The 13,678-nt window shown below is 39.5% G+C and overlaps 1 protein-coding gene across 1 annotated transcript in view; it reads right to left on the reverse strand.

Annotated features, from left to right (window-relative positions):
* FAM107B (family with sequence similarity 107 member B) overlaps window positions 1-12,960 on the reverse strand; it is a gene marked incomplete at its 5' end in the record, with an annotated part of 193,832 nt that extends 180,872 nt beyond the window's left edge. The window contains one exon of the mRNA XM_081154253.1: window positions 12,547-12,960. Within this exon, the coding sequence (XP_081010379.1) occupies window positions 12,547-12,960 (414 nt within the window). The remainder of the gene's footprint in view (window positions 1-12,546) is intronic.
* Window positions 12,961-13,678: the final 718 nt, after the last annotated feature.

Genomic DNA, 13,678 nt, shown 5'->3' on the forward strand with positions numbered 1-13,678 from the left:
CTAGATGCTCAGTGGCTTCATTGAACTGCTGAATCCATCAATCTTAAAGCTGCCCTATCTCGGGGCTTGTTTTTAAGTGAGATAATCAATTTCCATATGGTCTAACTTTAAGTAAAGTTTTCTGTTTCGTGCAGCTAAAAGCATCTTAAGTGATAGAGGCTTGGGGGAGAGTTCATTTCTGAACACATTGAATTTGAAACAACTATGACACCACTTGAAGGTTTTCCAGGGATAGCTGGGTCTTGATCACCCTTGTTAAAACATTTTGTAATTATTTTAATTTTTATTTGACTTTTTAAAAAATTTATCTTTATTGTTGAAAATATTACAGATGTCCCCTTTTTTCCACCCATTGATGCCCCTCCAAGTCCACTCCCACCCCCTCCCCAGGCTTTCACTGCACTATTGTCTGTGTCCAAGGATTATGAATATATGCATATAAGTTCTTTGGTTAATCTCTTCCCATCCTACCCCCTTTCCTTCTGATATACATCAGTCTGTTCCATGCTTCAATGTCTCTGGCTTTATTTTGTTCATCAATTTATTTTGTTTATTAGATTCCATATATAAATGAGATCATGTGATGTTTGTCTTTCTCTGACTGACTTATTTCACGTAGTATAATACTTTTCCGGTCCCTCCATGCTGTCTCAAAAAGTAAGAGATCCCTCTTTCCACAGTTGCATAGCATTTCATGGTGTGTTTTTATCCACTCTTCTACTGATGGGCATTTGGCTGTTTCCAGATCTTAGCTATTGTAAATTGCCCTGCTGTGAACATAGGGGTGCGTAAGTTCTTTCTGATTAATGTTTCAGGCTTCTTAGGGTATATTCCTAGAAGTGGGATCACTGGATCAAACGGCAGTTCCATTTCTAATGTAATTCTTTTTAAGTACTTCAGTGTTAACACTTTGAGTATTTATACATAAGGACAGTTGCACTTGAAATGGCTCCTTAGCATCCTGAAGAACCCAAGTGTCTTCTTGCCTTCCTGTTCTGCCATCTCTAGATTGCTTGCTTTTATTTACAGGTTGTCCTCTCACACTTACAGAATGGCTACAGAGGTGCCAAGCATCACATCCTCACCCAACAATGTTCGAAGGCCAAATTAAAGCATATTTTTTATGTGTTCCTTCTTGAGAGCAAAGAAAATTTTGGAGTCAATTCTCAGAGGTGGTTAGTTAGTATTTGAAGGACCCTCACTGGGAGTTTGCATTCAGAGGTGGCTACAGCAAATGTTTCAAATGAGGTTAGCTAAATCTGAACCAGAAGATTCACTATTAGCGTAAGAGATTTTGGAAATCATTTTTCACTTGTGCAATAAATCGTATTCAAGTACATGACTGACCAGCATTTTTGGTCAGAAATCCAACTCCTTTATAGTAGCATTCTGGATCTTAAGCTCCACTTGGTCCTTGACCCACTTTTAACAGAGGGTTTCTTCACCCCCTATGACCATAAGGCTTGCCAGTTTTGCCATTAGAATATTGTCACATTCCTATATATCACTTTATTCATTCAAGGGGCTATGTAAAAGGACAGAAGTTGGGGAATTTCTCTGGCATACAGAATCAGGTAATATGCTTGTTTTGTGTCTGCTTGCTAAAAAAATATTTGTACCTATGGCATAATTCATGTGAGACCTTCTTTGTTGCACCATATCACTGGGAACAAGTTGTGGGTGGGCAGACATGTAGCCCCTACCTGCCTCTAATTATTGGAGGCAACCAACAGGCCTCCTGGAATCATGGAAAGGGCCTGGGAATGGGAACCTTCTGGGAGAGGTATCACCTCACTAAGTACCAGAGTCTATTCAACTGATCTCCTTTCTCCATCACTGCTTCATGTGTAGCTTTCCTGAAATACCCAGCTCAGTCAAAAAAGAAAACAATTCCTAGGTAAGACAGGGATTACTACTAGTAAGGATATATTCATTGATGCTCCCATTCTAGATAGACAGGATCTCACCCTTTATTTGGCCTCAACGTACATGATTTTCTGATATCCATCACTCACAGCCAGGAACATGGCCAGCGCTTCCTGACAGCCAGCACTTCCCAGCTCTCATCTCTTCTCTTTCCCCCTTGAGTTAGTATACCAGAAAGCAGGTGAGTGAGAGTGGTATTTTTCCAGCTTTATTGAGGAACAATTAACAAAAATTTTTTTATATATGTCAGGTGTACAACGTGATGTTTTGTGTTTTGATATATGTATACATTGTGAAATAATTACCACAATTCACAAATTAACAAATCCATCCTCTCACATAGTTACCTCTTTTTTGTCATAGGAACACTTAAGATCTACTCTTAGCCAATTTCAATTATACAATATGCTGTTATTAACTATAGTTACCATTCTGTACATTAGGTCTCGAGAAATTATGCATCTTATAACTGAGAGTTTATACCCTTTGACCAACATCTCTCCCTTTTCCTCACTGTCCCCAGGCCCTGGCAACAATCACTCTCTTACTATGAATTCAATATTTTTAGATTGCACATAAAAGTGAGATCATGCAATGTTTGTCTTGCTGTTTCTGGCTTATTGCACAAGTATAATGTCCTCCAGGTTGATCCATGTTGTCACAAATGGCAAAGATTTACTTCTCTCTTAAGACCAAATAATATTTTCTGTGTGTGTGTGTGTGTGTGTGTGTGTGTGACATTTCTTTATCCATTAATCTGTTGACAGACACTTGAGACTTAGGTTGTTTCCAAGTATTGGCTACTGTGAATAATGTCTCTATAAACATGGAAGTGCAACTATTTCTTAAAGGTAATGATTTTATTTCCTTTGGATGTATACCCAGAAGTGGGGTTGCTGGATCATATAGTAGTTCTATTTTTAACTTTTTGAGCAACCACCATACAGTTTTCATAATGGCTGTACCAATTTACATGCCCACCAACAATGTATAAGGGTTCTCTTTCCTCCACATCCTTGCTTGTTTGATATGTTTTGGCTTAACAGGTTTGCTATTTCATTGTGGTTTTCATTTGCATTTTCCTGATGATTAGTAAAATTGAGCATCTTTTCATATACCCATTGGCCATTTGTATGTGCTCTTTGGAGAAATATTTATATAGGTTCTTTGTCCATATTTTAATTGGGTTATTTTTTATGCTATTGAGTTGTACAAGTGACTTATATTTTAGATATTAGCCCTTACAGATACATGGTTTGCAAATATTTTCTCCCAATCTGTAGGTTGCCTTTTCATTTTGATATTTTTCTTTGCTGTGCAGAAGCTCTTTAGTTGTATATAGTTCCACTTGTTTATTTTTCGGGGTTTGGGGGTTTTTTTTCAGTTATTATTTTTTTTTAATTTGTCTTTATTGTTAAAAGTATTACAGATGTCCCCTTTTCCCCCACATTGATCTCCTCCACCCTGCATCCACCCCACCTCCAGGCCTTCCTCATACCAATGTCTGTGTCCATAGATTATGCATATAAGCAAATAATTTCTTTGCTTTATCTCTTCCCACCCACTCCTCCACCCCTGCCTTGCCTCTGAGTTTATTCTCATGTATGGTGTAAGTTGGTGATCTAGTTTCATTTTTTTGCGTGTACCTGTCTAATTTTCCCAGCACTATTTATTGAAGAGACTGTCTTTACTCCATTGTATGTTCTTGCCTCCTTTGTCAAATATTAATTGAACATAATGGCTTTGGTAGATTTCTGGGTTGTCTGTTCTGTTCCACTGATCTATATGCTTGTCCTTGTGCCAGTACCAGGCTGTTTTGATTACAGTGGCTTTGTAGTATAACTTGATATCTGGTATTGTGATCCCACCAACTTTGTTCTTCCTTCTCAAGATTGCTGAGGCTATTCGGAGTCTTTTTTGGTTCCATATAAATTTTTTGAAGTGTTTGTTCTAGATCTGTAAAATGTACTGTTGATATTTTAATAGGGATTGCATTGAATCTGTAGATTGCTTTGGGTAGTATAGACATTTTAATAATGTTGATTCTTCCAGTCCATGAACACAGTATATTCTTCTACTTGTTTATATCTTCCTCTATCTCTTTTTGCAATGTCCTGCAGTTTTCCAAGTACAGGTCTTTTACCTTCTTGGTTAAGTTTATTCCTAAGTATCTTAATTTTTTTGTTGCAATGGTAAATGGGATTTTTTTTTACTTTCTCTTTCTGAGAGTGCATTATTGGTGTATAAAAGTGCCATCGATTTCTGGGTGCTGTATCTTGCTACCTTGCTGAATTCATTTATTAAATTTGGTTGTTTTTTGGTGAAGTCTTTAGGATTTTCTGTGTACAATATCATGTCATCTGCAAATAATGACAGTTTTGCTACCTCCTTTCCAATTGGATGCCTTTTATATTTTCTTATTGTCTGATAGCTGTGGCTAGGACTTACAGTAATAAGTTGAATAAGAGTGGTGAAAGTGGAAACCCCTCTCTTATTCCTGTTCTTAGGGGAAGTGCTTTTAGTTTTTGCCCATTGAGTATAATGTTGGCTGTAGGTTTGTCATATAAGGCCTTTATTATGTTGAGGTATGATCCCTCTACTCCCACTTTGCTGAAAGTTTTTATCAAAAATGAGTGTTGAATTTTGTCGAATGCTTTTTCTGTGTCATTGATATGATCATGTGATTTTTGTCTTTTAATTTGTTTATGTATCATATTCATTGCTTTGCAAATATTGTACCAACACTGCATCCCTGGAATAAATCCCACTTGGTCACGGTGTATGATCTTTTTAATATATTGCTGGATACGATTTGCTAATATTTTGTTGAGGATTTTAGCATCTATGTTCATCAGAGGTATTGGCCTGTAATTCTCTTTCTTTGTAGTGTCTTTATCTGGTTTTGGAATTAGGTTAATGCTGGCCTTGTAAAAAGAGCTTGGAAGTGTTCCTTACTCTTGAATGTTTTGGAATAGTTTGATGAGGATATGTGTTAGTTCTTCTTTGAATATTTGGTAAAATTCCCCTGTGAAGCCTTGCAGACCAGAGCTTTTGTGTGCTGGAAATATTTTTCATACTCCTTCAACTTCAATCAGCAGTTATTGGCTTATTCAGGTTTTCTGACTCTTCCTGATTGACTTTTGTAAGGTTGTATTTTTCTAAGAATTTGTTCATTTCATCAAGGTTGTCCAGCTTGATAGCATATGGTTGTTCATAGTTTCCATATCTTTTTTTCATGCTGTTGAGCATCCTTACAATCAGTATTCTGAACTCTATATCTGATAGATTGCTTATCTCCTTTTATTTAGCTCTTTTTCTGGAGACTTCTCTTGTTCTTTCATTTGGGGCTTGTTTCTTGTTTTCTCATTTTGGCTGTGTGTTTGGGTTTGTTTCTATGTACTAGGTAGGCCTGCTAGGACTCTCAGTCTTTTTGGAAGGTCTCTGGTGCAGGCCAATGTCAGACACTGTTTGTAACTGGCCTTGAGTACCCTGTTTGAAGCTATTAACAATCCACAGCTTGAGGTCTCTCTGCTGTGGCTGGGTGCATTTGGACAGGACCAAGATACACACTAAAGTCTGCTTTTCCAAGGCCTGGGTCCAGAAGCAGATGAGGAAAGACTGAAAGCACTCTGAAGTCTGCCTCTGCCTTCAGGCTGATTAATCTGATTCTCTTAATGAGCCTCAGTCTGTAGAAGCTCCACAGAGTGGGACGACTGATTGTTATCAGGCTCTTAATGAACTTCAAGCTGTAAAAAGTCTACTTGAAGTGGGGCAGGGAGGGGAAGGTGAGAGGTTTTCCAGCAGGGTGGGGCAATTGCTTCCCCCTCAGACAAAAGATGCTTGGAAGGTAAATGTCTGCCTCTGCAGTATGGGAGAATGATTTGGCACAGGAATCCAGAGGGGTTCCCTCTGAGCTCTGTCTTCAGAGTCCACAACCCTAGATTCTCCTCACACAGCTCCAGTCTACTCTGCCCCTCCCTCTGCTGGAGCCTAAGGTGAGTAGCTACACACGAAACTTTGTGTGTTGGCCCTTTAAGAGGGTGCCTACAGTTCCAGCCCCCTCTCCCTGGCAGACAGAAACCCTTCTGCTTTTCACAGCCAGATGTTATGTGGGAACCTTTCTCAGTTCTGGTGCTCTTGGCTGGGAAGTCCAGCCTGAGGTTTAGGCCCCACAGTCCTCAGTGGGAATCCCCTCACAGCTGAGATATCCCTCCGGACCTTCAGCTGCTGCCTGTGGGAGCCACGCCAGCCCTTGCATGCTTCTGCACATCTTACCAGTCTCTATGTGGTCTCCACTTTTCCTCCTTGGTTATGAGGGTGCTCTCAAGTTCATCTTCAGTTGAAGTTGATTATTTAGGATAGTTTTTCTCTATTTTAGCTGTAATTTCAGTTTGGTTTTAGGAGAGTGTCAGCATAGCTTCCACTCAGTGCACTACCATCTTTAATCTGATGATGGCAATGATTTCTTGAATATGATGCTAAGAGCATGGGCAGTAAAAGAAATAATAGATAAACTAGACATTGTCAAAGCTATGCATTTTTTAAAAATATGTTTTTATTGGTTTCAGAGAGAGGAGGAGAGAGAGGGAAACATCAAGGAGAGAGAAACATCGATTGGTTGCCTCCTGCATACCCCCTATGGGGATCGAGTCTGAAACCCAGGCATGTGCCCTGACCAGGAACCAAGCCAGCAACCTCCTGGTGAATGGGATGATGCTCAATCAACTGAACCACACCAGCTGGGCAAAACTATAAATGTTTGCACATCAAAGAACACTATCAACAGAGAGGAAACGCAACCCACAGAATAGAAGAAAATATTTGCCAATCATACATCTGATCAGCAGTATACCAGATGCAGAGTTTGGACCACTGGTTATAAGGATGCTCAATGAATTTGCAGGAAGAGTAGATGAAATTTGAGAGAACATCATCAGCATGAAAAAAAGACATGGAAACCATAAAAAAGAACCAGTCAGAAATGAAGGCTACACTAACTGAAATGAAGAATAATTTACAGGAAATCAACAGCTGAGTAGATGAAGCTGAGAACCAAAACAGCAATTTGGAATACAAGGAAGCAAAAAGCACCCAATCAGGACATCAAAAAGAAAAAAAAAATCCAGAAAAAATGAGGATAGTGTAAGGATCCTCAGGGAAAACTTCAAACATACCAACATTTGCATCAAGGGGGTACCAGAAGGAGGAGAGAGAGAGCAAGAAATTGAAAACCTATTTGAAAAAGTCATGACAAGCCATTTATGTAGAAACAACACTGGAAGCAGCTTGGGTGGGCCTGAAAGTTGGTGGGGTGGGGTCTAAGGGCAGGGCAAACAGTAATTGCCAGGTTAATGGAGACTCAGATATGGCACTCACTGCTGACTCTTTGGGGGAAGGGCTCAGAAAAGGAACAGTGGCCTCTGCCAGCACTTCTGTCTGGGAGAAAGCTGCCCCTCCAGCTCTCACCCTGATGCCAGATAGTTCAGTTCCTCCCTCCCCATATGTCCCTGGTGTCTTTTGAGCTGCTGCTACAGCGCTGGAACTCAGAAGGAGTGAGTCTAAGTAAGTTCGTGTGCAGGCCTTTAGAGAAACTACCTGGGCCTCCAGCATCCCTCCATCTCCCTCAGCCTGAATCCCCACTGTTTTTTTAGGGACTTCTCTTCCCAGTACTGGAACTCTGGGCTGGGGGCCTGGTGTGGGGATGAGACCCCTTGCTCTTCACAGGAGACCTCTACAGCTGAAATAACCCTCCCAAATTTTTCCTGCCACACATAAGTGTGGGGCCAGCCATTCACATCTCCATCTCTCCTACCAGTTTCAATGTGGCTTCTTCCTTACATCCTTAGTTGTAGGACTTCAGTTCAGCTAGATTTCAGGTGATTTTGAATGATGGCTGTTCTATAGTTTAGTTGTAATTTTGATGTGGTTATGGAAGGATGCAAGTATCATATTTACCTACACAGCCATCTTGACTGGAAGCCCCTGACACATGTTTCAACATGGATAAACCTTGAGGATATTATGCCTAAGTGAAATAAGCCAGACACAAAGGACAAATGTTGTATGATTCCACTTACATAAAGTACTTAGAGTAAATTCAGAAACAGAAAGTAGAGTGGTGGTGGTCAGGGGATAGGGAGAATGGTGAATGGAGAGTTAATGTTCTATAGGTAAAGAGTTTGAGTTGAAAAAGATGAAAAAGTTCTGCAGATGGATGGTAGTGATGTGAATATACTGAATGCCACACAACTGTACTCTTAAAAATAATTAAAATTGAAAATTTTATGTTATGTATATTTTACTGCAATAAAAGAATGTAGCTCCCCCTTCCTCTGAGTCTCTACTCTCCAACAAATTTCTAGTTATCATGTCTTTTATGTCTAATTTTCCTGTGGAGAAACATGGCTAGTCAGCCCTACCCTGACAGTTCTCAAGGCTTACAACTAATAGGGTATTCTGATTTATACATCAGGCTCTTATAAGCGTGGGAATCAAGAGACTATCTTTTAGATAAGGATGACTGACAAAACTGTGTCTAGATGGCTGAAGCTCAGACCCTAAAAAGCAGTGACTACCTGAGACTCTGAGGCTTGGTCTAGGCCACAGTCTAGGTTCTAGGGATGTCCTAGTTACCACTTCTCTGTCTAGTAGCAAAACCAGCCTGTTACAAAAAGCAATGCAGTTGTCAACTCCAAGATGTACCCTGTTTCCCATCTTTTTTGTAAAACTATTAATTAAAATACTCAGGAATGATTTTCCAAACCACAATTACTTTCTCTTCGTGTCAGGCTGGCTACGTTGTTGGAGAAAGAACAAAATAAAAACTTACAACTGCTATTGAAAGACCTTCTGAAACTACCAAACTACTCTGAGGCCACTTAGTGTGGGAACTGTGTCTTTCTTAAACTGCCACCATTGTTAAGGGACAGGGAGGGGGAAGAAAATAATACCATTCAACTAGGAAGGGTGCAGTGTTGGGTCCTGTGTGAAATTGTAAAAGAACAAGGAAGGAGCCCATGCTCCTCCCTGTATTTCAGCCTCCCCTATCTTCCCAAGGCTAATATGGGAATCTCTTTCATGTGCTCCTGTGGCATCCAATGTTGACCCATAGCCTTCTCTAACTTCACTGACATTGCCTCTTTACCCAACTGTATCTCCCACCATAATGGGAACAACTTCAGGGACTGTGTCTTAATCATCTTTATTTCCCCAGGGCTAGTGCTGTCCTGATGCATAGTAAGAACACATAACTCTTGGCTAAAAGAAATAAACGACATACTTCTGTGTTTCATTGGCTCTATGACCTCACCAATTACAAGTCATTCCAATTGCAACACCACTAAGAAAGAAAGAAAAAATTATAAAAAATTATAATCAGAAGATATAAGACACATTCCAATTTTAGGGTTGTCATTGCCTTGATTTCAGGCCTGGAATAGGGAAGAGATGACCATAAAAAGGTTGAAGACTAATCAGCATCACTTTATATATAGACACATGCACATATAATTACACACACAGAAACCTTTTCTTTCTATTTAGTTCACGTGGCTTCTCTACCTTCAGCCTTTCCTCTAAGACCAAATGTTGTTTCATATTTAAATGAATCGCCCTCCTATCTGAATGCCAGTTAACTAAAGATGGATTTGTCCCCATTTCTTAGCTATGGTTATGTCCTGAGGCTGAACTCAAAAAAAAAAAAAAAGAAAAAAGTATTATTTGTTGCCTCTACCAAAGCAGCTTAAATGATGAGGATCAGTGCATCCAAAAGGGAAATATTTTTGCCACCAGGCAACATTATAATAAAAGAAGCTCATTCATCATCTAATGAGAGGAAACATGTCACAACAAAATTACTAGGTAATGAAAAATCTGGACAGTGCTATGGCACTTTTAATCAGATCTCAAAGCAATCCCACACTGTAATCAACAAAGCCTCGTTGTCAGCAGGATGCAAATAGAAAGGGTCCCTTTCCACATTGTGATATACCATGAAACTAAGATAAAAAAGGTTAAGCAAATTAATAAAAATCAAATAGTAATTATTATACACAAAGATACATTTATATAAATATATATATACATACACACACAAATGGAATTTAAATTTGGTAGCATACAAAGTGAGACCATATATGAATATTTTATTGGAAATCCTCAAACACTACACAAATGATAATGAGCAGTGGAAGCAAGTTATAATTCAGAGGTCAGACTTTGGAATAAAATAGACCTGGGCTCCAGTCCTGGCTCTATCACTTCTTTCCTCTGTGACCTTGAACAAGTGTCTTACCCTCTCTAAGTGTCAATGTCCTCATCTGTAAAATGAGAATTATAAGAATATGTACTTCACTGTAACTGGGGTTCAACGGGATACTCTGTAAAGCACTTAGAAGAATGGCTGGCAAACAGCAAGTGCTCTATGAATTTTAGCTCCTTGAATTTGAACTAGATTAGATGCCCATTTACCACGCCCACCTGGCACTTAATTTTGCAGTGTTTTTATTTCATCACACCCAGGTTGGTCTCACCACCCTCTCTATCTAGTTTAGACCCCAGAGTCAACTGCCTCTTTTGCTACCCCATGGGGCCCCTTCTTTGCCCCTCCTACCTCACCCTCCTACTATTCCTTTTGTAACTGTTGTCAGTCTGGGATTATTTCAGTGGCCTCTCAGCTCTGGTCTTCCCACCTCTAATCCACCCTACAGGCTCTACCTCTTTATCTTCCCAGAATAAAACCCTAAGCATGATGTTTCTCTGCTTAAAATACTCAAAGTGTTGCCACTGCCAAATGAATTAACTTTTCACTACAGCACTCAAAGCATATCACTCCAGGTCTCAATCTACCTTTCCCAGTATCTTTCCAATTTAGCCAATCTGATGTACCTATTGCTATACTACATTCCCTTACACCCAGGATTTTGTTCATGTAATTTCCTTTTATTGAAAAGTCCTCCCCTTCATCTCTCCTTTAAAAATTCTAACCCTCTTTCTAGACCAATCTTAAATTCTGTCTTCCTTACAATGTACCTTCCAAACCCTCCAACTTCCTTTGAACCATCTTGTGTGTGTCTCTGTTTGGGACACTTATATTTAGCCTTGCCTTAGGATTGGTTCTGATACATAAGGCCTATCTAACCTCTGTCATACCAAGTGGACAATAAATATGGATGTTACCTCACTGTGTTTAATTGGTTATATTTGAATACACATATTTACTTTGAAGCCCTATATCACATACGCCCCTAAAACAAAGATACAATCAAATCAACCTTCTATAGCCCCTGCTGTACTTAGCAATATAAGGTAGGTCCTGGGTTGTTGGAATGTTTATCCAAAAGAAAGTCTTCATTCAGTTCATTAAAACAAGTAAATCATTAGTTCATTTAACATGCAAGAAATATAAACTTGGCCTTGATGTCCACTCAGCTAACTAGAGCACTACTAAAAATATCTTAATCTTAAACTGAAAATTGAACAAATTTGGGGGCTTTTGTTTGTTTGGGATTTTGATTTAGTAGTACTAGGAAAAATATTATAGTTCTTGCTCTAACAGAGGGCTTGGTGAAATTCTCTGTTCATTTAAGCATTTTATATAAGCTTGACATTATGTAGAATGTCAAGTGAAACTATTTTTTAAATTATGTTTTAACCCTGTCTTCACTCTTTGGAAGTTTTCATTGCTAGTGAGGCTTCTTGGATTCAAATCATACAAAAATGATTTGTTAAGCTACCTGGAAGAAAATGATTTTTTAAAAATTAGAATATTTTAGTAATGAATCCTCAAAGACTTCTCAGTTATATAAGTCTGTTCCTAGGCTTTATGCCAGGGCAATGGCCAAAAAAATGCTCAAGGGGTACTAATATTTGGAAAACACCATTCAAGAAACCCTGCCTCTACTCTGCCTCCCTAAGTTGAAATTACCAAAAACTTTGCAATGACTATGCAGCTCAATTAAATCAGAATACCCAAAAATTAAAATCCAGCAATGCCAAAAAAAGAAAAATATAGATAACTCAAAATGCTGCCTTATAAAAGTAGTAGCGCTATATTTTTCAAATAACTTCTTTCCCCTGCCTTTAATTCTCAGAAAACAATCACAGAAACAGCCATATCATGACTAGTTGCATAGGTTAGTTCTTTTGTTTATTGCTCTGTAGACAATGATCATCATTTCCAAATTTTCCCAGATTGCTTTGATATCACCTGATTCATTTTAAGTAGAGGCAATTTCTTAAACCCTATAATCCAGCCTTTCACAGTGTGGATTTTCATGTAAATTCACAGACCTGTGTTTTTTTTAAAAAAAAAAAAAAGCTTTCCCAGACTATATTACCCCAATCTTCTATTGAGACACTGTTGACCCTGAAGCACCATGGGCAGTTAATTAAAGGTCAATATCCAGCATTGCTAAGGCCCGGTGCTGATTGTCATTGCCTCCCTCCACATCCTTTGAGAACTTTATGAGGCTTTACACACTTCCTCTCACTAGTAAGAGTTCCTCTCAATGTCTTATTTACTTAAAATGTTAAACAACTTTGTTTCCTGAAGTCATTCACCAAAAGATCAGACCTCTCCTCCAACACCATTTTTTCTATAATAGCATCAGGAACACTCACCATTGGCATTTCAATAATTGATGGCCTGGGGATAGAAGTCTGAAAAGTAACTGCTTCACAGTCCAATTCACCATCTGGGGACCCAGGCACATCCTCAGAGGTCTCAGCAGGCTGGACAGCAGTGTGGTTACTTGAATTCCGATTTGCGCTGCCATTTCTGTTTGAATGGGTGCTGGAATCTCTCCTTTTCTCCGGAGTTTCTTCTTCCCCTCTCAGGTGACTTGGGTGTCCGCCCGCTTTGGCGATGGGCTGATCGTAGATGGTGGAATGAGTATCAGGCACTATGGGCTGATCACAGGGAGCAGTCTCTCTGGTATTCCCAAAACAGGCCAGCAGAGCTGAACATGGAAACGGATGCATCCTTCGGGATGGAGATTTCAGTCTTTTGGCGAGCCTTGCTTTCCACGTGGACATGACCTGCAGTGAAACATGACAAAGGTCATGTTTTGGAAAGAAAAATTTCCAGGGGTTCAGATCATCTCCAGTTTCCTTATCGTAAATAACTATTTCCTTGCCTGAAGAGAAGGACTTTCTAGTAGTTGTCCCTAAATAGGAAATTAGAAGATGGCAAAGCCACCCTCCCTGAGAGTCACTCAGCTGCTATCACCCCTCCGAAGCGCTCCTCCCAGGCAATTTCGCTAAAGAAACTGTCTGTGAGGTATGTGGTTGGCTTGGGTTACAGTCCCCAGGCAGGGCAAAGGCTTCAGTGTAAGGCAGTGCCAAGTCAATAGACAGTTGCTTCAGGTTACCTTGGAGGCATAAAGATAATGTAGCCTGATAGTATCCGCCATAATAGCGTCAGCCTGTGTATCAATAACATCATAACAGACGCATAACCTTCTTCAGTTACCCCCTTCAAATATTTATTCCCCCAAACAAAACAAACACCACCCAGATATCTATCACAAATGAAGACCCCCAAGAGGGTCCTTGACCTTGACAGCTGTTTCATTATTAAAATGGGAGGTAGACTTGAATCTTTGTCTGGAGAGATCCAAGTTTGGGTTGATGTCACAAGGACTTTTCTAGATCTTTCTTGAATCTTCACCTCACACTTCCTCGCTTCAGGATCCACATTGCCCCGTCTTTGTTAACTCGCTTTTTTACTATCATACTGAGTCCTTGATTAATT

The sequence above is a fragment of the Miniopterus schreibersii genome, assembly GCF_964146895.1.
Source record: "Miniopterus schreibersii genome assembly, chromosome: 1".
In the NCBI taxonomy this organism is placed as follows: Eukaryota; Metazoa; Chordata; class Mammalia; order Chiroptera; family Miniopteridae; genus Miniopterus; species Miniopterus schreibersii.